A 25,353-nucleotide genomic window follows, 5' to 3' on the forward strand; every position below is an offset into this window, starting at 1 on the left:
GAGTGAAGAAGACCCTACAGCCCAGATCCAAGGAAGGTGTAGTTGGTGTGGTATGTTGGGACTGTTGCTTTAAGGAGAACAGCGGGAACTGCTCATGTCATAAGAACATAAGAACTAGCCTGCTGGATCAGACCAGAGTCCATCTAGTCCAGCACTCTGCTACTCGTAGTGGCCCTCCAGGTGCCTTTGGGAGCTCACATGCAGGATGTAAAAGCAATGGCCTTCTGCTGCTGCTGCTGCTCCCGAGCACCTGGTCTGCTAAGGCATTTGCAATCTGAGAAGAGGGTCAGGAGATCGAGGAACAGCCCAATGGGGGAAAGAGGGTCAAGATGATTTAACCACTCTTTCGACTCCAGGCATGGGGCCTGAGAAGATGGCTGATAGCGTAGTAGTGTTCAGCCAGCTTCTCCTCCCTCAACACCATGGAGGTTAGTAGCACCCCTTCCAACAGCAGTCTGGTGGCACAGCCCCTCCCCCCCCCCCAATACACCAAAAAACCTTTCTTGGTGCCCACTAAGTGTTCTTAGAAGGTAAGTGGGGCCAGGTGGAGCTTTTGCCACTGAAGGTCCAACTGGCTATTTGGCCACTGAAGATTTAACTTCTGTTTGGCCACTGAAGATCCTATGAGATTGAAATGACATTGTTTCAGAAGCAGCTGCCACCACAATGTTCATTTCATTCTCTCTCACTCCTCTTTCTCAGTGCATTTTTTTACATTACTCCTCTCCCACACTTGGGTCACCTCTGTGTGAATGGCCTCAGCTCTTATGGCAGCCATTTTGGGGTTGGCACCACCTCCTGGGGCAGCCATTTGGGGGTTGCACACCACTGTTACAGCATTCCAAAGTGCCCACAGGCTCAAAAAGGATAGTCAGCGGCCTGACTATAACTTGCTCTTGTCAGACAGTTCTGTTACTGAAAACAGATGTGAGAACCATCATGGTGGAAGATTTAACCACTTCCTCGACTCCAGGTATGGGGCCTGAGAAGATGGCTGATAGCGTAGTAGTGTTCAGACAGCTTCAGACCTGGTGGGCCACTGCGAGTAGCAGAGAGCTGGACTAGATGGACTCTGGTCTGATCCAGCTGGCTTGTTGTTATGTTCTTATTTAGAGTGTTGGACAAGAATCAGGGAGAACTGGGTCCAAATTCCCCCTGTCATGAAACCAGCTGACCAAAGATCTGTCCTACCCTCTTTACAGGTTGTTGAGATGATAAAATGGGGAAGATAAAATGTAGGCTACCGAGGGTTTCTTGGAAGAAGGGTAGGATAAAAATGTACGATATTTATTATTTTAACAGCAAATTGACAGAAAAACCAGCACAAGGTTCTTTCCATCGCTCTGCCTGTCCCAAAAGCAGAAGTCTATTCGAGCAAATGAACCGATTCAGAAATCCAACACATGCTCGATAAAATTTGAGAAAGGTTTCCCTGTACTCACGTTTTGATGTGCTCTTTTTCCACTGATAAACGTTTCATGGAAGACTGAACCGCAGCCAGGCATCCTTGGTAATTATTAACTAAATGTAATTGATGCCGTTTGGCCTCCTGCACGCTCATTAAACCTTGGAGCAGTTGGTCCCAGCGAGAAACCAGGCTGTGCGAGTCTGACAGATCGGGCTTGCTCACTTGTGCAGTGGTCGAGCATTCTCCTTGCCATAACAACAAAGCACTGGCCCTCTGTTTTTCCACTTGGGTGCATAAATGCTGAAATGGAAGGCCAGGCAAACAAATGATTATGATTTCATCCCCTGAATTCAAGAACATAAATACATCTCTTCATTTCTCAAACAAAAGGTTTATCTGGACTTGGAAGTTCCATTCAGATACCATGACCGTGACTCCAAACTAGCAGCAATCCTCTGGTCATCCCTGAAATCAGGCTCCATCCCTGAAGACTGGAAGATGGCCAATGTCACACCAATCTTTAAGAAAGGATCTAGGGGGGACCCGGGAAATTACAGGCCAGTCAGTTTGACATCTGTTCCTGGTAAATTAGTAGAATCTATCATTAAAGATAAAATTATAAAACATGTAGAAAAGCAAGACCTGCTGAGAAAGAGTCAGCATGGCTTTTGCAGAGGCAAATCCTGTCTTACAAACTTACTAGAGTTCTTTGAGGGTGTAAACAGGCATGTGGACAGGGGTGAACCGGTGGACATTGTCTACTTGGATTTCCAAAAGGCTTTTGACAAAGTTCCTCACCAGAGACTGTTGAGAAAACTCAGCAATGAAGGAATAAGAGGGGAAGTCCTCCTATGGATTAAAAACTGGTTGAGAAACAGGAAACAAAGAGTGGGTGTAAATGGGAAGTTCTCACAATGGAGAGATGTCGGGAGTGGTGTCCCCCAAGGATCCGTTTTGGGACCAGTGCTCTTTAACCTATTCATAAATGACCTGGAAGTAGGGGTGGGTAGCGTGGTGGCCAAGTTTGCAGATGATACCAAATTATGTAGGGTGGTGAGAACCACAAAGGATTGCTAAGAGCTCAAAGCGGACCTTGATAAATTAGATGAGTGGGCTCAGAAATGGCAAATGCAGTTCAATGTAGCAAAATGTAAAGTGATGCACATAGGGGCAAAAAATCCAAACTTCACATACACGCTACAGGGGCCAGTGCTTATCAGTCACAGACCAGGTAAGAAAGGGATTTAGCGTGCCTTAGTTGATAGTTCCATGGGAATGTCAACTCAATGCATGGCAGCTGTGAAAAAGGCAAACTCTATGCTGGGGATCATTAGAAAAGGAATTGATAATAAAACTGCAAAGATTGTCATGCCCTTATATAAAAGCAGTGGTGCGCATCCGCACTTGGAGTACTGTGTCCAGTTCTGGTCACGCATCTCAAAAAAAAGGATATTGAGGAGATAGAAAAAGTGCAGAGAAGGGCAACAAGGATGATTGAGGGACTGGAGCACCTTCCCTATGAGGAGAGGCTGCAGCGCTTGGGACTCTTTAGTTTGGAGAGGAGGCGGCTGAGGGGGGATATGATTGAAGTCTACAAAATTATGCATGGGGTAGAAAATGTTGACAGAGAGACATTTTTCTCTCTTTCTCACAATACTAGAACCAGGGGACATTCATTGAAAATGCTGGGGGGAAGAATTAGGACTAATAAAAGGAAACACTTCTTCACGCAACATGTGATTGGTGTTTGGAATATGCTGCCACAGGAGGTGGTGATGGCCACTCACCTGGATAGCTTTAAAAGGGGCTTGGACAGATTTATGGAGGAGAAGTCGATTTATGGCTACCAATCTTGATCCTCTTTGATCTGAGATTGCAAATGCCTTAACAGACCAGGTGATCGGGAGCAGCAGCAGCAGAAGGCCATTGTTTTCACATCCTACATGTGAGCTCCCAAAGGCACCTGGTGGGCCACTGCGAGTAGCAGAGAGCTGGACTAGATGGACTTTGGTCTGATCCAGCTGGCTTGTTCTTATGTTCTTATGTTCTTATGTCATGAATTCAGTATGTTGTGGTGAAAGGCGGAGGAGGAGGAGGAGGAGGAGGAGGAGGAGGAGGAGTCTGTGTGAGTCTCTGTAAAGGAATATCGTATTGGTGGTGGAAAATGCCACCAAGTTGCAAATGACTTAGGTCAGTGGTGGCGAACCTATGGCACGGGTGCCAGAGGTGGCACTCAGAGCCCTTTCTGTGGGCACACGTGCACAGAGTACATAATGTAAAGGGGGCGGAAAATCACACACACACCCCCATATACACACATCTACGCTGGCCTGGGCATGATCCTTTACCTGGGAGCAAGCTCGGTTGCTGGCAATGGGGCTTGCTTCTGAGTAAACCTTCCTAGGGTAATGATTTACTCATTTGAAGTGTTGCACGGTTGCTTCACCAAGCTTACTCCCGAGTAACGTGTGCCTCGGAGTCAACTGTTTTTTGTAAACTAAAACCTCAGTATTCAGGTTAAATTGCCGTATTGGCACTGCGATAAATAAGTGGGTTTGGGGTTGCAATTTGGGCACTCGGTCTCGAAAAGGTTCGCCATCGCTGACTTAGGTGATCCCGTAGGGTTTGCAAGACAAAAAACAAACAGAGGTGGGTTGCCATTGCTTGTCCTGGACTTCCTTTGTGGTCTCCCATCCAACCAGGGCCAACCCTAGCTTCAAAGATCTGACAAGATCAAGCTGGCCGGAGATTAAGTGTAATCAATGGGTGAGTGAATTTGCTATTTCTGTACCTCTATCTCTCCCAGTTGACCATTCATCAATGCAACATCCAAATCAGCAGCCTCAATTTTCACCTCATGGACCTTCTGCTCCATTTTAGCATATTCAACAAGTCCTTGGGCTTCTGGCGGAGCAAGACCTGTCTGGGAAACTCCTTCCACTGTAAATCTCTAGAAAGACAAAGAAGTCATCTCAGTCAATTATGTACTTTGATTCTACTCAGTGAGAGCAGCAGTGGCGTAGGAGGTTAAGAGCTCATTTATCTAATCTGGAGGAACCGGGTTTGATTCCCAGCTCTGCCGCCTGAGCTGTGGAGGCTTATCTGGGGAACTCAGATTAGCCTGGGCACTCCCACCCACGCCAGCTGGGTGACCTTGGGCTAGTCACAGCTTCTCGGAGCTCTCTCAGCCCCACCTACCTCACAGGGTGTTTGTTGTGAGGGGGGAAGGGCAAGGAGATTGTCAGCCCCTTTGAGTCTCCTGCAGGAGAGAAAGGGGGGATATAAATCCAAACTCTTCTTCTTCTAAAAACCCTTTCTACCTGATGGGGGGGGGGGGGGGCTTGCGTGTATATCAATGAACAGCTTGTGATGTAACTCCAGAACTGTCTGTGGTTTCCTACCGGCCAATATCTTGCTATAGTTCTGCAATGAAGAATATCACACTCCAATTCTGAGTCCTTCAATTGAAACTATAGTCCCGGGGCACATGGTGGGAGGAGTCAAGAGCAGGCAGGGGATGACTGCACGGGCAGATGCAGAGAACACGGGGGGGGGGGGCTGTGAGAACGGCTACCGAGCGATGGAAGGGACCCCCTCGGGACTCTCTTTTTGAGGCGCCTCAAAACCTGGAACTGGCCATCACCAGCTGTCACAGACAACAGTGTCGCCAGATCCCCCCACTACCAGAAGCCGGAGGCACAAGGCTCCTCGAATAATGGACCAAAGGCTGTGATGGGTGCCATCGATCGGTAATAGTGCCTAAGAATACGTCGTTCGAATGGGAGTTGTGCAACAATAGAAGATTATTACCTTGCTTTCTGGCGACGGACAGGTAGCAGGAGAGGGAAGCCGGTTGGCCCCCATTACTTTCCCATTCATTAACGGCAAAGTGGTTTGAGGCGCCTCTGACCTTCCGCCCGTCGCCGGCAATTGCTTTTGATCACCCCGCTGTCGCTGCCGAGGCTTGTCGGCAAGATGATTATCCGCCGGCGCCTGCCTGAATTTCTTCACCCTCCTTCCGCTCCGACTTGTCGAGGGCTGGAAATTGTTGCTTTTCATCCGGTTGCCTTTTAACCCCTGATAAATGGCAAGCAGAGTGTGTTGGGAAGAGGGGAGCCGGAGAACCCCTCAGGGCCAAAGTTGCCAAATTGCTTCTTAATGGAAAGAATTTCTACTGCACAAGAAGCACAAAGGGGGGGAGGGGGGCCGGGGGAGAGGCTGAAAAGGTCTCAGAGAAAAGTTAATGCAAACAGAAGAATAGCACGCTTGACAATACTTTGGGGATGGAGGCTGGTTATAATTCTTGCAATGAAATGTGAATCTGAAACTTCTCTCCTTTCACTGCAAGGACACCGCCATTGCAGAGCGTTCCTTTGGTCTTGAACTGGGATCTACAGAGGGCAGATCTTCTTCCCTTACGTCCCATGTGAGAAGAAGAAGAAAAGTTGGATTTATATCCCCCTTTCTCTCCTGTAAGGAGACTCAAAGGGGCTTACAAACTCCTTTCCCTTCCTCTCCCCACAACAGAGACCTTGTGAGGTAGGTGGGGCTGAGAAAGCTTAGAAGAACTGTGACTAGTCCAAGGTCACCCAGTTGGCGTGTGTTGGAGTTCACAGACTAATCTGAATTCCCCAGATAAGCCTCCACAGCTCAAACGGCAGAGCAGGGAATCAAACCCGGTTCCTCCAGATTAGAGTACACCTGCTCTTAAACACTATGCCACTGCTGCTCCACAGTAGGGTCCAGAGCAAGGAAGAGTCCCCAAGACGATGGAATTAAGTGTAATTCTACGCAAAGTTATGCTTTTCTAAGCCACTAGATTTAGAAGAGTGTACCTGTGCTTAGGATTGCAGGGTTGGTGTGTTATTTGGCTCTTGAGAGAAGAGTGAGAGAAGAGTTTTGGATTTACAACCCCCCTTTCTCTCCTGTAGGAGACTCAAAGGGGCTTACAATCTCCTTGCCCTTCCCCCCTCACAACAAACACCCTGTGAGGTGGGTGGGGCTGAGAGAGCTCCGAAGAACTGTGACTAGCCCAAGGTCACCCAGCTGGCGTGTGTTGGAATGCACAGGCTAATCTGGTTCACCAGATAAGCCTCTGTAGCTCCGGCGGCAGGACCAGGAATCAAACCCAGTTCCTCCAGATTAGAGTACACCCTGTTCTTAACCTCCTACGCCACTGCTGCCCTCAGTGAGGCCACTGCTAGTCTGCTCTCTGTTGGGCTGATCTGATTCAGTGTAAGAAAGCTTCACGTGCGTTCTTGTATGTTCTGTGGTGGCTCCCTCGTTGTGGAATGACCCCTCCACACCAATTCACCTGGCACCTATCCTGCTATTTTCAGACGCCAAAAGAAAAAAAAATAGTTCCTATGCAATTCTGTTAATTGTTTTGGAACTTTCTGTCCCCTAATTTTAATACTTTGAAGGCGTTCTTGTTATGGACCGCTTTCTACTCAATTGAAAAAAAATGCATTTAGTCTTTTGCTTGGGACGGAAGGCAGCAAGGTACAGTCCAATCTGGTCAGATTTTGCAAGCTAAACTGAATCGATGCTTAGAGGGAGACTGCCAAAGAAGGCTCTGGAGGGGAGAGCAATTGCAAACTATTTCTGCTTCTCACTTGCATTGAAAAGACCCTTGCTAGATTCACCATAAGTTGATTATGACTTAACAGCACTTTGGCCCCTTCCGCACCTGCAGAACAATGCACTTTCAATCCACTTTCACAATTGTTTGCAAGTGGATTTTGCTAATCCCCACAGTAAAATCCAGCTGCAAAGTGCATGGAAAGTGGATTGAAAGTGCATTATTCTGCATGTAAATTGAAAGTGCATTATTCTGCATGTGGATTAAAAGTGCATTATTCTGCATGTGGATTGAAAGTGCATTATTCTGCACGTGGATTGAAAATGAATTATTCTGCATGTGGATTGAAAGTGCATTATTCTGCATGTAGATTGAAAGTGCTTTATTCTGCATGTGGATTGAAAGTGCTTTATTCTGCATGTGGATTGAAAGGGCATTATTCTGCATGTGGATCAAAAGGGCATTATTCTGCATGTGGACTGAAAGTGCATTATCCTGCATGTGGATCGAAAGTGCATTATTCTGCATCTGGAATGAAAGTGCATTATTCTGCATGTGGATTGAAATAGCATTATTCTCCACGTGAGGAAGGGGCCTTGCATAAGCATCCCTTTGCTTTTTTTTTGATCTGCCACTTTCAGATTTTAATTTTAATTAATTGTAATACTTTCACTTTAATCTTGCTAATAATATTAATTGTCGTAAGTCACTTCAAGTACTTTTTAAGACTATAGCCAATAAATATCCAAAAGGCCCAATCCAGGTTGGGATTGGCAAGAGCCTGCTCCAGCATGTTTCCCCACACCGCTGACATAAGGGGCATTTATGCCAGAAGAGAGAGCAAATATCCTGGAGGGCAGGCACCACACAACTCTGTGGCATCCAAACCCACTGCCACAAAGCTACACCAGCACAGGAGAGCACGCTAGTGCAGTGGATTATGACTTAACAGCACTTAGGCCCCTTCCGCACCTGCAGAATAATGCACTTTCAATCCACTTTCACAATCGTTTGCAAGTGGATTTTGCTACTCCCCACAGTAAAATCCAGCTGCAAAGTGCATGGAAAGTGGATTGAAAGTGCATTATTCTGCATGTGGATTGAAAGTGCATTATTCTGCATGTGGATTGGATGCATTCCAGAAAGTTCTTTTTTCCAGTGGGGCTATTCATGCAGCAGGAGGCCTCCCGGTTTTGCCTCCTTTCCGTCCTGCCCGAAACCCCTTTGGAGGCGGTATGGTGCCGCCTTCACCACACCATCCCCAGCCACTGAGGAACTCCCCTGCCCCCTGCCGCTCTGTATTGGGCTATGAAATAATTAATCTGAGCACTAAAAGGGAAAGATGCTACATTACCTCAGCTAATGGACTTGTGACTTCTGTGGAATCAGTAGATATGGAAACCAGCACCTGCTCTTCACCTGCCAGCTGTGTCTGGAAAGGTTGCGTAGTTTCTGTCGCTGTTTGACTTTTGCCTCCAAAGGATTCTTCCATTGGCTGACAGGAAAATAAAATAATTAATTCGGCAAAGATCTTTGGAGAAGATGCTAAAGAATAATTAAATTGACTTTTGTGGGTTTCCTGGATGTGTGGCTATGCTCTGGTAGTTTTTGCTCCAACATTTCTCTCACTGTCATATGCCTCTGAAATTCGAATTCCAATTTTTTCGGGCATAAAATTATCTCTATGCCAGAATAAGACAAATAACATATTCGGACGTACCAGAATATGTTCCCATTGGAAACAATATATAGCTCCCATTGGAAACAATGGGGGATGGGGCACCCCCTTTGGGGGTCCATAATGTTGCCCCCCCCCCCGAACCAAACTTCACCAAACTCAGGTGGTATCATCAGGACAATCTCTGAATGATACTCTGAAATCTTGGTGCTGCTAGCTTTAAAAACGCGCCCCCTGCAGGCCAAAACGCAAAAACACCCAAAAATACCCCCCAAAAGCCCAAATACCGTGCATTGGGATTCGTTCCTATTCAGGCAGGACATATTCAGCCAATTTTGGCCCGAATATGCCCGAATTCACCCAGATTCGGGCCAAATGTGGTATTTGTTGCACCCGAATCTCCAAGCCTACTTACCAGTCTTTCCTGCCATTCATCAAGGCCTTCTTCCAAACTGATGCTTTTAGCAGCAATGGGGAAATCGGTAATGGCTGGTTTGTCTGTCTGTCGGATCTCACCTACATGCTCTTGGGTTTGCATTTCATCAGAAAATCCATTGTTTTGTTTGAGCACGTCATTGTGGATATTCCCAGCCTCTTGCTCTGTGTATTCAACCGTATTTTTGAAATGTTTCTTGAGTTTATATTTAGGCATATCCGTCCCACCCTCAATAAACTTCCATTCCAGCAGGGAGGGCTTCTGCTTGACAGATTCTACTAAAGCTATAATCTCCTGTAATGTATCTTCCATTTGGCCAAGAGGATCTTGCTGTACCTTTCAATGGAAGCCAAAAAGAATAGAATTACAAGACATTTGCAGCTATCATAGAGACTTACTTCCACAAAGACCTTGACAACACAGGAAGTTCCTAAATAAAATAATTACAATAAAATACTTGGCTGACTGCCACAGAAAGTTATTTTCCTGATCATAAAACAATGCAATTTATGCTTTGTTTTCTAATGTTGAAACTATTTTAATCGTGGAGACTGGGTGAAAGTAGTAGTAGAAGAAGAGTTTGAATTTATACCCCGCCTTTCTCTCTGGTAAGGAGACTCAAGGTGGCTTACAAGCTCCTTTCCCTTCCTCTCCCCACAACAGACACCTTGTTAGGCGGGTGGGGCTGAGAGAGTTCTGAGAGAACTGTGACCGGCCCAAGGTCTCCCAGCAGGAATGTAGGAATGCGGAAACACAGCTGGTTCACCAGATAAGTCTCCGCCACTCAGGTGGAGGAGTGGGGAGTCAAACCCGGTTCTCCAGATTAGAATCCACCTGCTCTTAACCACTACACCCCACTGGTGTTGTAAGGGTATGTGGGTGAGTGGGTAGAAAGGGAAGCAGAAGAAGAGGGTTGGCGGGCAGGGAAGGGAAGGGGGCACTGAGCATTCTCCACCCAGGGCCACCAAAAATCTAGAACAACCCCCAGCTTTCCCCTTAGCCAAGGTGACCAGATGTCCCGCTTTTGGCGGGACAGTCCCGCCTTAAACCAATTTGTCCTGTGTCCCGATTTTTGGAAGGCTGCCGCACTGCCTTCTGGGGCGCTCTCCTTTTCCTGCCCTGTCACAGGGCGGGAAACAGGGGAGCGCCCCAGAAGGCAGTGCGGCAGCCTCCCGCGCACGCGGCCACAGGAGCGCACTGCCTTTGGGGCACTCCCCGGTTTCCCGCCCCGTCACCTTACCCTTGGCTTTCATTTCTCTTTGGGCACAAGGACCTATGTGGCGCTCCTTGCCTCTTAAAGGCCCCTCAACAGCTATGGGATTCAAATAATTTAACTACCGGTTCCAGTAGTGGGATTTAAATAATTTAACAACTGTTTGTTAACAAGCACCATTTTAACAACCGGTTCTGCCGAAGTGGTGCGAACCTGCTGAATCCCACCACTGCCCCTAAACCTTCATTATGCAACCACTGTTCTTTGGACAGATCTATTTCCAAACCGATCCGGAAAAGTTCTCCTGACCTGCTTCTCTTCCCTGCTGGAAGGCTCTGAGAGTTCCCTCAGCGTAGCCCTCAAGCGCGCCACAAGTTCTTCACAATGCCGTTGCTCCTCAGCGTCATCTTCCAAACGTTTTGCCATCTTCTGGAATCCAAGGGGATTTGAAATGTCAATGAAATTCAGCCCGCCTGAGGCCTACAGCAGACTGGGGGCAGCCAATACAGATTCTCCCCCCCCCACCCCCCTCCCCACTTCTGACAGACTCATTCACTCCAAATTGTTTGGGAAGCTTCTTCTTCTTTTCCAGATTATGAACAAATAAGAAAATTGAGATGGAGATGAATGAGATACAGGACACAACGATTTTACGTTTTTCATGTGCAGACCTGGCTGATAAGTTTTTTAAAAGATATTTGTTTGACCACATCAATGAACAAACATGGATCTTTGTTTGGAATCAGGGCAACATTTATTAGAAACAAGGGCATGGGTTGTAACTTTTAAGTTCTGGCTGCGTCTTTGTTTCTGCACTGACCCTAACAGTTTGTCCCAGTTAGAAATGAGAGAGCTTCAGCTTTCGAAATGGTGGCTACATATTGAAAAAAAGATCTTTTCCTTGGGCTTCTCTTGGGAGGCCCTACAAATGCTCACTGCTCCGGAGATTTACCATCGCTTAAAGACTAGATTATTTGATCAAGAGTACCAATTTCTCCTGAGCAAAGAGCAAAGCTCTTGCTCTCCAATATTCTTTGGGATTATCCCTCAGAAATCTATACCTGCTTTATACCTGCAACAACTTATTAATTTCAATTGCAGATGGGTCATGACTAGAGCAAGTGTAACTCTTTTCCGTCAGTATATCTTCAAGGTCGCTTCTCTAGTATTCCACAAAATGAGCGTTGCTGTCGATTTTGTCCTGATACAACTGATACACTTTCTCATATTCTGCTTCATTGTTCAAAATACAACAACATCAGAGCTGATTTGAGAACTGTATGACCAACAGGATTTATGCTCCTTTCCGATAAAATAAAAATGGCTAAGCTTCTAAATAACTCTAATGTTGAAATATCTGAAGCTGTTGCTATATTTTTACTCTGTGTACTGCAAGTTGAGCAATAATGATCTTTTTATTGTATTTGAAATTCTTGGCACCGGTTTTATGCCTAATAAAGGTTTTGGATTTGGATTTGGAACAAACATGGATGTTTAAGCAAATACAAGGATACATATGCTGTAACTTTACCATTTCGGTTAAATTAAACTATTTTAAATTGTTATTAAGGCAAGGATTATTTTTCTCTCCTTTCAATTAAGTACAGCAGAAAAGTTGTCCCAATATGAATGATTTAACCTATTAAATTGCAGATAGTTCACCTCGCAGCAAATTTCACAATTATTTATCTCTGTATTGCTAACAGTAAAACCAAATCAATAATTTTTTTATATAATTGTTAAAGTAATCTGAAAAGTTATGTTTCAAAAAAATGAAACCTACCTCTGGTTGTAAATGTTAAGGTCATAGCAGCAAGAATGAGTCTTTGTGTTTAAAAAAACACCATGATTTAAAACAAGTGGTACTGACTTTGATTTAAATCAGATCCACTCTGGTTTAAACTCCCTGTACCATGGTCCAACGCTCTAACCCAGTGGTGGCGAACCTATGGCACTCTCTGTGGGCACGCGCACAAACAGTTTGTCATGTGGGAAGGGTGGAAAATCCTCCACACACACACACACACACCTAGGCTGGCCTGGGCCGCTGAGCACGACGTGTAGATAACTCTGTTAAGTGCTGTTAAACCCCACTGATTTTCATGGGAAGAACTAAAGCACAATCCTTGACCTGGGAGTAAGCTTGGTTGCTGGCAATGGGGCTTTCTTCTCAACCCTCCTAGGGTCGTGATTCACCCATTCAAAGCATTGCAAGATTGCTTCAAAGCAAAGCCACCGACTACCACCAAGCTTACTCCCAAGTAATGTGTGCCTTGGACCCAACCGTTTTTTTCTAAATTAAAACCTCAGTATTCAGGTTAAATTGCCATGTTGGCACTTTGCGAATAAATAAGTGGGTTTGGGGTTGCAGTTTGGGCACTTGGCCTTGAAAAGGTTCACCATCACTGCTCTAACCAATACCCCGCACTACCTCTCCCATGGTACCAACCTGCAGCTGGCGAAGGAGACGGTCCTGGAGATGTTCTAACTCCCTCAGTAATTCTTCAGCAAAGGTCCCTTCAATGCCGTCCCCCCATGAATTGCGCTGGCTTTCCAATTCATTCAACAAACTTCTTAAGCCTTCTGCTTCCTGTAGGAGTTCAGTATAATTTGTTAACCGAGTTTGTATGTCTGGTGAGGTGGGTGGATGATCAAGGCTTAATTCCTGTGTCTGATGTCCCGCCTGGCCTTCTTCCTCTCTTCGTGTGTCGGGTTCCATTTGTGACTGGAGTTGCTCTTGGTGTCTGAAACGGGGAAGGGAGAATTCAGTGCCGATTTCACCGATCACATCTTTTTAAAAACAGACTTTGGGGCTGTGTGAAAAAAGGCAGGAAAGAATCTCATGGCCCCGGAAAGCAGACAGATATGTTGCAGGAGACGTTCTCGAGCGAGGGCTGTCAAAAGGCCTGGAGAAAAAATTTCTGCCCCTTTAACAGACTTAATACATGGGAGTCGGCAGCCGAAGGTTCTTATTTCGGGGAGATGAATGGATGTTATTTAAGTTTCTATTAGAGAGGGAAGGCAGCATCTCAGAAGCTAAGCAGGGAAACTACTGAGGAAGACTCTGCAGAGGAAAGCAATGGCAAATCACCTCCACTTCTCTCTTGCCTTGGAAACTTGAGTCACCATAATTCGGCTGTAACTTGACAACACTTACGTGCATTGGCGACCGGTTGAATTCCGAACCATCTTCAAGGTGTGGGTTTTGACCTTTAAGGCCTTACGTGGCCTGGGACCCTCGTACCTCCGGGACCGCATTACCCCATACGTCCCAACTCGACCTCTGCGTTCGGCAGAGGCCAACCTACTGGAGATCCCTGGCCCCTCAATGATGTGGCTGGCCTCCACTCGGGCCAGGGCCTTTACGGCTCTAGCCCCTGCCTGGTGGAACACTTTCCCTCCAGCTGTCTGGGCCCTGCGGGACCTTGGTGATTTCCGCAGGGCCTGTAAGACTGAGTTGTTCCACCGGGCCTTTGGAGACACCAGCCGCTGAGTTGTCACACACCCCCCCCCAGTTGATGGGTCCCTAATATCATCGGGACTCATTATTGAGACCTATAGGTCCTAATACCATCAGGACCCACTACCTCTCCCTCCTCCTTTTAGGAGGATTAGGTTTAGGTGGGATGCCATCTTAGGACAACTGCTGTTTTTATTATATTTATAGAAGCTCTGTATGATGATTTTATGTATGGTTTTATGTTGTACACCGCCCAGAGCCCTTCGGGGATGGGGTGGTATATTAAGTTAAATAAACAAACAAACAAACAAACATTATTATTAAGTCAGACTACGACAGAGGTTTATAGAATAGAGAGGATATATTATGTGGTTCTTGGACAAGAAGGCCAGCGTGCAAATTAGCAATCATTTGTGAAACTTGCCAGTTAGTTCTAGCCAAGTCTATCTCTCTCTGGTCCTAATCTGAGTATTCAAGAGGTCTTTGAAGGAGGGGAAGGATGCAGATATTTATTATGAGTAAATGCATTGTAAATGCAATGTAAAATTATTATTATTATTATTATTATTATTATTATTATTATTATTATATAATAGTAATAATAGTAATAGTAATAATAATGGTAATAGTAATAGTAGTAGTAGTAATAATAATAATAATAATAATAATAATAATTTTACATTGCATTTACAGTGCATTTACTCATAATAAATATCTGTATCCTTCCCCTCCTTCAAAGACCTCTTGAATACTCAGATTAGGACCAGAGAGAGATAGACTTGGCTAGAACTAACTGGCAAGTTTCACAAATGATTGCTAATTTGTACGCTGGCCTTCTTGTCCAAGAACCACATAAGATATCATCTCTATTCTATAAACCTCTGTCGTAGTCTGACTTAATGGTCTTTTCTATTTTATAAATTTAAAAATTGCAAACTCCTTGCAAAGAAGGAGAGGACAGAAAAACAGAGGAAGATGGAGAGCTAGGTTTGAGTAGAACTTCAGCATATGTGAGCATTTAATGGTCAAAAATCTTTTTGTCAAACAGGATCAAGAGAGGTTTTATCTTCCTCCTCTGTCTGCCGCTGATTCTACCTCAATAGCAAAATAGGACTGAGAGGAAGGAAAGTGGTAAGAGAGAAGGACTGGAGATGAATTCTTAATATTGAGAGAATGCTTATTAGTAGATTGAATGTGAGCGTTAAGCTCCGCCAAAGCTCGTAGTCCAAGCCCTGAGAAGGCGACACTTATAAGCATGCTTTGGAAAATCTAACTACAAAACTGGCCAGATGTGGTGATGTCAAACTGTATAACGCTTATAAGGTCTGTGCATTACCTCAGATATTCAGTGGCCTGATGAATGGCACATTTCCACTGATTTTGGAGGTCAAAAACCATTTCCCGAACAGCCGTCACCTTTTCCCGGTTATCAGTCATCAAGCGTTCCCCAAGAGCTGCAACATTTCGTAGCTTTGCGTCGCCCTCGTCTTTCAGCAGTAGGATTTCCTGTGTTATAAGAAACCACTTGAGGAAAATCTGATTTTCATACACTGGCCGATTAAACACAAGCGTTTGCTCCGTGGTGGAGGTCAATGTCCACCATGGCAAGATTTCTTGTAGACATATTTCCTCAAGCCCTGCTTTCACTTTCCACTCTCTCCGCGGCAAGCAAATCTACAGCACGATTTTAATTTTGTTTTGCTGCCAGAACTGGACAGATTTGCCAGTGGGCACAGCTTTGCCCCAGACCTCTTCCCTCAGCATGCAGCCATCCCACCTAATTTTACCCTCCAACTCCATCACATTGCTGTGCATGTTTCCCCCTTCCCCCTCCCTCCCTGTCGCCAACTACTTCCCGCTTCTTATCCTGCCATATCATTTCTATAGCCTTCGGCCTCCCTTCTCCTGCATATCTTTAGATCTTCAGATGCTAAAAAAAATAAACAACCATACTGACAGATCGATAAATCGATACTAACAATAAAAAATGTAAAAATAATAAGGCTAGTCGATCAGTACACATTTGCCCCAGCATTTGGTCAACAGAGGTCTTCAGCCTCATCGTTTTATCACTCGAATCAGTGATTCCAGACCACACCAGGAAAAGCCTGCCGGTCTTGACACTTGGGTTAACAGCACACCCAGAGACAAATGATCAAGAACCTGGGGAACTTAGCAAGTGGCAGTTCTTGTTGTCCATTTGCGGTTTTGAAGTTTGCATGCCACCATTATTCCCCCCTCACTTCCCACCGTGAAGACAATCAGTCAGAGGCGTAGCTCCAAGGGGACGGGGGGGGAGCACGACACACCAGGCACATGTCCCTGTGGGGTGTGGCAAGGGCATTCCAGGGGTGTGGGGGGGCATTCCGGGGCAGGGGGGTTCCGGGGTGGGATGGGGGCAGAGGACGCACCAGTGCATCGGGCATTTTTCTCCCTTGCTACGCCTCTGCAATCAGTGTTTGGGAAAAGTGTATCGATTCCGTATTCAAGACTTTTCTTTAAGGGTTCCCCTTTTAAGTGTCAATCTATCGATAAATTGATAAACTGATATATCGTTCTATTGATTAAAGATAAAAATTAAAGATTGTGTTTAAAATTAAAGCATGTATGCGCAATAGGGAACCTGAGAAACATTGCTCCCCCTGACCAGGCACAAGCAAAAAGCTTGCTGATCGGTAATGCCTGCCCCACTGCAAACAAAGCGGCGGGTAATAATGCCAAACATGAAGAATAATGCATATTCAGTCCACTTTCACAATTGTTTGAAAGTGGATTTTGCTATTCCGCACAGTCAAATCCAGCTGCAAAGTGCATTGAAAGTGGATTGAAAGTGAATTAATTTGTATGTGCGGAAGGGCCCAAAGACTCCCCAGCCAATTCACTTTGAAGTCATGGGAACCTCTCTGAGCTGAATCGACCACTGATCCTTATGCTCACCATAAACATTCACACCATAAACATTCACATCTGTCGTTCCACAGAGAAAGAACTGCTATTGTAGGTCAGGAAGAAAGAAGAAGAAGAAGAAGAAGAAGAAGAAGAAGAAGAAGAAGAAGAAGAAGAAGAAGAAGAAGAAGAAGAAGAAGAAGAAGAAGAAGAAGAAGAAGAAGAAGAAGAAGAAGAAGAGAAGAGAAGAAGAAGAAGCAGAGGGGAGGGAGGGAGGAGCGAGGAGGGAGGGAGGGAGGAGGGTGGAGGAGGAGGAGAGGAAAAGAAAGAGAAGAAAGAGGAGGAGGAGGGAGGAGGAGGAGGAGGAGTTGGAGTTTGGATTTATATCCCCCCTTTCTCTCCTGAAAGGAGACTCAAAGGGGCTTACATAACTTCTTGCCTCCCCCCCTCGGGCCGACAAACACCCTGTAGCCAAGGTGGGTAATTAGAACAGAGAGAGCCCGAAGCTGTGACTAGCCCAAAGTCACCCAGCTGGCATGTGTGGGAGTGTACAGAGGCCTAATCTGACCCCCCAGATAAGCCTCCCACAGCCCAGAAGAAGCTGGCAGAGCAGGGAATCAAACTCGGTTCCTCCAGATTAGATACACGAGCTCTTAACCTTCTACGCCACTGCTTCTACGCCACAGATTTCTGCAGTCGAAGCTTAACTCATGAAATGAATTCTTTGATTTCACAACACGTTTAAAGGAGAAATCATGAGGTGAACTCTGATTTGGATGGCCCACGTCAGACCAATTTTGTCAGATTTGGAAGCTAAGCTGAGATGGCCAACAAGGTGGCCCAGGGTAACTATGCAAGAGGTAGGGAATGGCAAACCACCTGTGCTCATCTCTTGCCTTGAAAACCCTATGCAGTTGCCATGAGTCGGCTACAAACTCGACAACACTTTCCCCCACCAAGATGGTGAAATCAACCAACGAACATAACCTAATAGTTTCTTTTCAAAATCAAAATAGAAAATCCTTTATACCCAAAGACTATTCCCTTCTACAAAGAGCAAGCCATTAGATCAGGGAAAGTTGTTGATCAGCTACTTCTTCTACATGCTTTCCTCTAGACAAAAAAACCATTAGGATCTCTCCTCCTTTGATCCTAAGTAATCTTGTAAGAATCATCTCTCAGTATCAGATGGGAAATTGGTGCTAAATTCTGATTCAATTGGATAGAAGGGGCTGTTGGCACTTCTTTTACATTCTGTCCCCCCTGTTCCTTGTAAGCAAGTCCATGGCCTCTTCAAGCGTTATGTGTGCACCAGACCAACTTCTTTGAGGGCAAGAGATTATCACATGAGCAACTACACAACTGGATAATGCATTTATCTGTTGTCAGATGTTTTATCTGGCTCTCGGCATAACAGCTTAATGTAGCTGTCCACTGGGAGGGATGGGGAAATGCAGCCTCGCCACGCTTCTTCCCCTTCCCCATGCCTAAAATAAGCAGAAGCTTCTCCAGAGCAGCCAGGAGTTAAGCCGGCTGCTCTTTGCAGCCTGGAGTTCAGCGGCTGCAAAGAGCAGCCAGCTAAACTAAAGTAAGTGGGGGCATGGGGGGCAGGGCCCCACCGAGGGGGCAGCCCGAAGCAGTCTGGAGTTCAGCCGGCTGCAAAGAGCAGTCAGCTGAACTAAGTGGCAGGGGATGGGGGTGCCCCATTGGGGGCTGTTCCTGGCAGGGGATGGGGGTGCAGGGGGAGAGGTGCCCCATGGGGGGCTCTTCCTGGGCGTATTATTTCCCCCCCTACGCCACTGCGTTGCAATCTACGCCGGCTTCCATAATACCATTTCTTGCATAGCTGAACGTTTCATATTGAATACTTTCTTTCACATTTCTGCAGTCTAGTATTATGGCATTGTTTATTCGATCAGCAAGATTTGAGTCCAGCACCTTAAAGACCCGCGAGATTTCCCAGGGTTTAAACTTTCGAGAGTTCAAATTCCCTTGGCTGGGAAAATCTTATGGTTCTCCTGGATCTGGATCTTGCTCTTCTACTGAAGACCACAATGAGGACCCACCTGAAACAATTTATTACCACTTAGAATCATAGAGTGGGAAGAGACCCCAAGAGCCTTCAATGCAGGGAGGAACACACCAAAGTGACTCCCTGGATAGGATGGCCATCCTCGCCTCTCTTTAAAACCTTTTAGGTGGAATCTCTTTTCCCTTCTCACCTTGAACCCATTACTCCTGGTCCTAATCTCTAGAGCAGCCGAAAACAAGCTTGCTCCCTCACCAACATGACATCCCCTTCAAATAGCTAAGCATGGCTGTCATGTCACCTAAGAACATAAGAACATAAGAACAAGCCAGCTGGATCAGACCAGAGTCCATCTAGTCCAGCTCTCTGCTACTCACAGTGGCCCACCAGGTGCCTTTGGGAGCTCACCTGCAGGATGTGAAAAGCAATTGGCCTTCATGGTGGCTGTTGTTCTGATTCTGGTTCAAGGCTAAGGCATTTGCAATCTCAGATCAAAGATTGGTAGCCATAAATCGACTTCTCCTCCATAAATCTGTCCAAGCCCCTTTTAACCCACCTCTTAACCTTCTTCTCATCAAACAAAACATACCCAGCTCCCTAAGTTTCTCCTCATGGATTCCAGACCTTTGATCATTTTGGTTGCCATGTTAAGTGGCATCTATGCCAGCGACGGGATCATGCAGATTCCACAGCCTCTTTTTGCACACACACCCCCCTCAAAACTGGACTAAATAAATTAATGTTTCGACTGTGTATTTCCGCAGGGCAGGGGGTTGGACTAGATGGCCCTTGTGGTCTCTTCCAACTCTATGATTCTATGAAAAACATAAATAAATACATAGGTAAAATACATATGTAAAGAAATAAACATAACGTTCCAGTACCTTTATTTGGCATAATCGTTCTTCTATTGGCATCTTGGCCTCCGCAGACATCAGTTCAGCGACTGAATCTTTCACTCTTTGCACCCACAAAAACATGTTCTGGGCCAATTCCTCAAAGTTATTTTCTTCCACAGAAAGTGCCTGAGAAACGTCCACGTTTTTACGTACGTGGCAGAGCAACATCTCATAACTGTCAACCAGCTCTGAGGATTCCAGAACCACTTCATCACTTGAGAATCCAGACTGCTTCAAAGAATTTGCCAACCAAGCTAAAGAATCAAATGTCTCTCTGGGGGAAAAAAACAACAGATACCGTTCAAGAGGAGGGAGGAGGGGGGGAAGGGGGGGAGGAGGGGGAGGAGTAGTAGTTTGGATTTATACCCCACCTTTCTCTCCTGTAAGGAGACTCAAGGTGGCTTACAAGCTCCTTTCCCTTCCTCTCCTCACAACAGACACCAGGTGAGATAGGTGGGGCTGAGAGAGTTCCGAAGAACTGCGACTAGCCCAAAGTCACCCAGCAGGAATGTAGGAGTGCGGAAAAACATCTGGTTCACCAGATAAGCCTCTGCCACTCAGGTGGAGGAATGGGGAGTCAAACCCGGTTCTCCAGATTAGAATCCACCTGCTCTTAACCACTGCACCATGCTCGTTCTCAACCATATGTCTCTTGTGGAATTCGTCTGTTTTACAGGCCCTGCAGCACTGCATCAGATTCATTCCCCTGCAGAAAACGGCTGCTTTGGAAGGTGAACTCTATGATATTAACCCTGCTGAAATCTTTCCCCTTCCTGAACCATGTCTTCCCCAGACCCTAGCCCTAAATCTCTAGGAATTTCCTAACCTGCCGCTGGCAATCCTAAAGTCACGTAATGAATTTCATGGCAAAAGAAACATTTGAACTAGATTCTCCCCAGTGTAATTTTGACATCCTTAACAGTTACAGCAAACCAACCCTCAGCAGTTTTCCCTTTGCAGTTTTTTCTAAACACGACAATTAGTTTGGGAACACCAATTGAAAAAAAGGCTACTTCATCATTTCTTCCCTGGTCATTTTTCAAGCAGTTTTGTCATCAGCATAGGACAGTGATGGCGAAGGTATGGCATGGGTGCCAAAGGTGGCACTCGGAGCCCGCTCTGTGGGCACGCACACATAGAGTTTGTCATGTGGGGGTGGAAAATCACCCTCCCACACACCCACCTGGGCTAGCCTGGGCCACTGAGCACAACGTGTGCACATCGCGGTGAGCAGGGAGGACTCGGCTGGCGGGCCTGGTGCCTCTGGTCCGGGTGGCTGCTGCCCGGGGGGGGGGGGGGCGCAGAAGGGGCAGAGATGCTAGAGAGGCACAGAGCGGTGCGCATGGGACTTGCTGGATCCTACAGCAGGCTGGCCCCGCCTCGAATGCTGGGTGGAGGGAGGAAGAGAGGAGCTCGAACTGCTTTTTTTCAAAAACTAAAACCCCTAGGATTTAGGGGTTAAATTGCCGAAGGCTTCGTACACTTTGGGCAATAAGTAAGTGGGGTTTGGGTTGCAATTTGGGCACTCGGTCTCAAAAAGGTTTGCCATCACTGGCATAGAAAAAGACACAGGGAGTCTGAGCACGGGTTTGTGAATGACACTGAATGCCAAAGATTTAGGAAGGGACATTCAAGTATAATTTCTTCCATGTGCCTAAAAGGGGAAATTGCCTCCTGCACTGAGATTAGAACCGGTTCCAAAGCGGAGCATAAAATGCTTCTGTAATAAAGACAGGATACCTCTGTTTGAGAAGAATTCGGTAAAAATGTTCAAGTTCTGGTTTCTTCATCTGGCAGTCCTGCCATTGCTCTTCCTGACGTCTTAGCCATTCTGCCAGAGCACTGAAGTCTTCTTCTAGCCTAAAAAGGATAACACAAACATGAATGCAATATTTCAATTATAATTATTATACTGTTTCAAAGATCGTTGGACATAACCTGATCTTGGTCTCAATTCAACAAGCCCACCTGGCTTGGCCAATTTGACCTTTCCAGCGAAGAAGAGGAGGAGTTTGGATTTATACCGTGCTTTTCTCAACCATAAGGAGTCTCAAAGCAACTGACAAACTCCTTTTCCCTTCCTCTCCCCACAATAGACAACTTATGAAATAAGTGGAGTTGGGAGAGTCCGGAGAAAACTGGAACTGGCCCAAGGTCACCCAGAAGACAGCATGTGTAGGAGAGGAGAAGAGAGAAAAGGAGAAGAGTTTTGGATTGATACCCCACCTTTCTTTCCTGTAAGGAGACTCAAGGTGGCTTACAAGCTCCTTTCCCTTCCTCTCCCCACAACAGACACCTGGTGAGGTAGGTGGGGCTGAGAGAGGTCCGAAGAACTGTGACTAGCCCAAAGTCACTCAGCAGGAATGTAGGAGTGTGGAAACACATCTGGTTCACCAGATAAGCCTCTGCCACTCAGGTGTAGGAGTGGGGAATCAAACCCAGTTCTCCAGATTAGAATACACCTGCTCTTACCCACTACTCCCAGGTTCTCTGGAATACACACCTGGTTCACCAGATTAGAGTCAGCTGCTCATCTGGCGGAAAGGAGAATTAAACCGGGATCTTCAAACCCACTCCTAAGCACTACCGAAGTGGCTACCAAGTCTGACCAGTATGATCAATGGCAGCAGCTTGGCAGGATCCCAGATCTTTCACATCATTTATTATCTGATCCTATTTCTTGGAGATGCCAAAGATGGAAGCCTCAACTATTCTGCACTCAAAGCCCTAGGCCCCTACCACTGGGAGCCTGTCCCCTCCCTGCAGCTGGGGGGCTCCCTAAGAATGGGATGTAGTGGATACCAGTAATTCTTATAGGAGAAGAAGACATAAGAACTAGCCTCGCTTGGACTCAGTGACCAGAGTCCATCTAGTCCAGCACTCTGCTACCATTCTTGAGTGGCCTCACCTGTGGTGCCTTTGGGAGCCTCAAGTGTGCAGGATATGAAAGCAAGGTGCCCTCTGCCAAGCTGCTGCTCCTGAGCAGCCTTGGTCTGGCTAAGGTATTTGCAATCTGAGATCAAGGATGGACTGCGATTGGTGCAGCCATAGATCAGACTCCTCCATAAATCTGTCCAAGCCCTTTTTAAAGCTACCCAGGTTAGTGGCCATCACCACCTCCTGTGGCAGCATATTTCAAACACGTGAAGAAGTGTTTCCTTTTATTAGTCCTAATTCTTCCCCCCAGCATTTTCAATGAATGCCCCCTGGTTCTAGTATTGTGAGAAAGAGTAGAAAAATTTCTCTCTGTCAACATTTTCTACCCCAGGCATAATTTTATAGACTTCAATCATATCCCCCCTCAGACGTCTCCTCTCCAAACAAAAGAGTCCCAAACGCTGCAGCCTCTCCTCATAAGGAAGGCGCTCCAGTCCCTCAATCATCCTCATTGCCCTTCTCTGCACTTTTTCTATCTCTTCGATATCCTTTTTGAGATGTGGCGACCAGAACTGAACACAGTACTCCAAGTGCAGTCGCACCACGGCTTTATATAAGAAGGATATTTTTGGGAGATGTGGATTCTAGAACATGAAGGGGCTTCTTCTCACCTGATAAACTGCTGCAAAGATGCCCGGAGCTCTCCTTCTCGTGCTTGACATTTGGAAGTTACTCCTCGTAACTCTGATTCTTGGTCTCTCACCCAGCTCCTCAGCTGGTTTACGGTGGCTTTGGACAAGTAATTCTGCACCTTGTTCAGGAGAGTTTTCACCTCGTGAATGTCGTCGCCTTTGCCTTCAAAAGCGAGGAAGCTCTGGACGAAAGGAGAAATCATCAGATATCAACGACACATCCTAACCTGGTGCAGTGATTGAAAGGCACAAGACAGTAGAACGGTCAGGGGTGTACTGCCCATGGGCACACGGGGAACCAGCCTGCCCCCCGCCACCTCCCTGCAGGCTGGTTCTGCCCTCCCTTGGGCCTGCAGGGAGGCGGGGGATGGGGCTCGGACAGCGCTGCAGCAGCAGGCCAGCCCAGGAGTCAGCCTGCCGCTGTGGTGCCTGTCTGAGCTGCCCCTGCCTCCGAGCCCCGTCCCCAAGCATGCAAGGGGTGCAGGGGTGGGAGGCATGGGGTCGCCTGGAGGAGGTGTTCTTCTGGGCGCCATTTCCACCCAATACGTCTTTGAGAATGGTCCAGTCATTCTGCACTTGGCCACATATGGGCAGCATATATCTGCAGAGAAGAAATGGCAACCCCCCCCCCCATCAGGTTTGCAGGAAAATCTTAATTTTTTAACAGGAGTGGCTAAACCGAAACAAAAAAAGGCTGTAAAATACCAAGATCTGAAATACTAATAATCTTATGTCACATGATGTCAACAGCCATGTTGGATTGATGGCAGCCGCAGACAACATCACTGCTGCTGTCTGTGGTTGCTTTGCAAATCCAAAATGGCGACCTCGTTTTCATTTTGGAACTGGTGTGAGTTGTGGCGGGAAGAAGAAGAGGGCAGGCAGGCAAGACAAAATCACAGTCATAAGAACATAAGAACATAAGAACAAGCCAGCTGGATCAGACCAGAGTCCATCTAGTCCAGCTCTCTGCTACTCACAGTGACCCACCAGGTGCCTTTGGGAGCTCACATGCAGGATGTGAAAGCAATGGCCTTCTGCTGCTGCTGCTGCTCCTGAGCACCCGGTCTACTAAGGCATTTGCAATCTGAGATCAAGGAGGATCAAGATTGGTAGCCACAGATCGACTTCTCCTCCATAAATCTGTCCAAGCCCCTTTTAAAGCTATCCAGGTTAGTGGCCATCACCACCTCCTGTGGCAGCATATTCCAAACACCAATCACACGTTGTGTGAAGAAGTGTTTCCTTTTATTAGTCCTAATTCTTCCCCCCAGCATTTTCAATGAATGCCCCCTGGTTCTAGTATTGTGAGAAAGAGAGAAAAATGTCTCTCTGTCAACATTTTCTACCCCATGCATAATTTTATAGACTTCAATCATATCCCCCCTCAGACGTTTCCTCTCCAAACTAAAGAGTCCCAGTCAGAGGAGCAAAGCTTGAATGGGGTGACTGAATGCAGGGGAAAGGGACAAACAAAGGGGAAAAGAAATGGGCCAGCCGGAAGCAGGGAAGGAAAGTATGAGAAAGAAGAAGTCACAAGGCTGAGAAAAGCAATTATGGGGAGAAGAAAGAAACATGAAAGGGGGAAAGATTGGGGAGGGCTGTGGAGGGAGGAAAGCAAAAGCTGAGTTAGTGTGAGGGGGGCAAAGGATAGGAACGAAATTCCTCCCCACAAGTCCTCAATGGTCCCCAATCGGTACGGTTGCCAAGTACCCCTTGGCAACCGGCAAAGGCCAAGGGATGTGGAGGTTTACTAGCATGAAACTGAGGCCCAGCCTCCAGCAAGTGCCCAAAGTGATGTCATCACATTGCTGATGACATGCAGACTAGGCCTCAGTTCACCACTGGTAAGACCTCCATCAACTAACTGAACAGCATCAGGGGGAGAGGGCCCCAAAGTGAGTAATTCCCCGCCCCCAGTGGTGATATAGCCACCACACCAGTTGGAGGAGTCTGGATTATTGACCGTTGTACCAGGGCCTACCAGCAGGCAAGCCAAATGCTCTACCACTGAGACACAGCTCCTTGCATTTCAGAGGCCCCTTCCGCACACGCAAAATAATGCGTTTTCAAACCACTTTCACAACTGTTTGCAAGTGGATTTTGCCATTCCACACAGCTTCAAAGAGCACTGAAAGCCGTTTGAAAGTGCATTATTCTGCATGTGTGGAATGAGCCTGATATTCAGAAACCG

General features: G+C 46.5%; 1 protein-coding gene across 1 annotated transcript in view; it reads right to left on the bottom strand.

The window, feature by feature from the left end:
- SYNE2 (spectrin repeat containing nuclear envelope protein 2) overlaps window positions 1-25,353 on the bottom strand; it is a 260,281-nt gene that overhangs the window by 197,591 nt on the left and 37,337 nt on the right. Inside the window, 11 exon segments of the mRNA XM_048484653.1 lie at window positions 1,443-1,708; window positions 4,200-4,358; window positions 5,219-5,485; window positions 8,344-8,484; window positions 9,083-9,439; window positions 10,626-10,745; window positions 12,766-13,060; window positions 15,113-15,282; window positions 19,576-19,864; window positions 21,331-21,450; window positions 23,139-23,341. Coding sequence (XP_048340610.1) covers window positions 1,443-1,708; window positions 4,200-4,358; window positions 5,219-5,485; window positions 8,344-8,484; window positions 9,083-9,439; window positions 10,626-10,745; window positions 12,766-13,060; window positions 15,113-15,282; window positions 19,576-19,864; window positions 21,331-21,450; window positions 23,139-23,341 — 2,387 coding nt within the window.

Source organism: Sphaerodactylus townsendi, linkage group LG02 (assembly GCF_021028975.2).
Source record: "Sphaerodactylus townsendi isolate TG3544 linkage group LG02, MPM_Stown_v2.3, whole genome shotgun sequence".
NCBI lineage: Eukaryota > Metazoa > Chordata > Lepidosauria > Squamata > Sphaerodactylidae > Sphaerodactylus > Sphaerodactylus townsendi.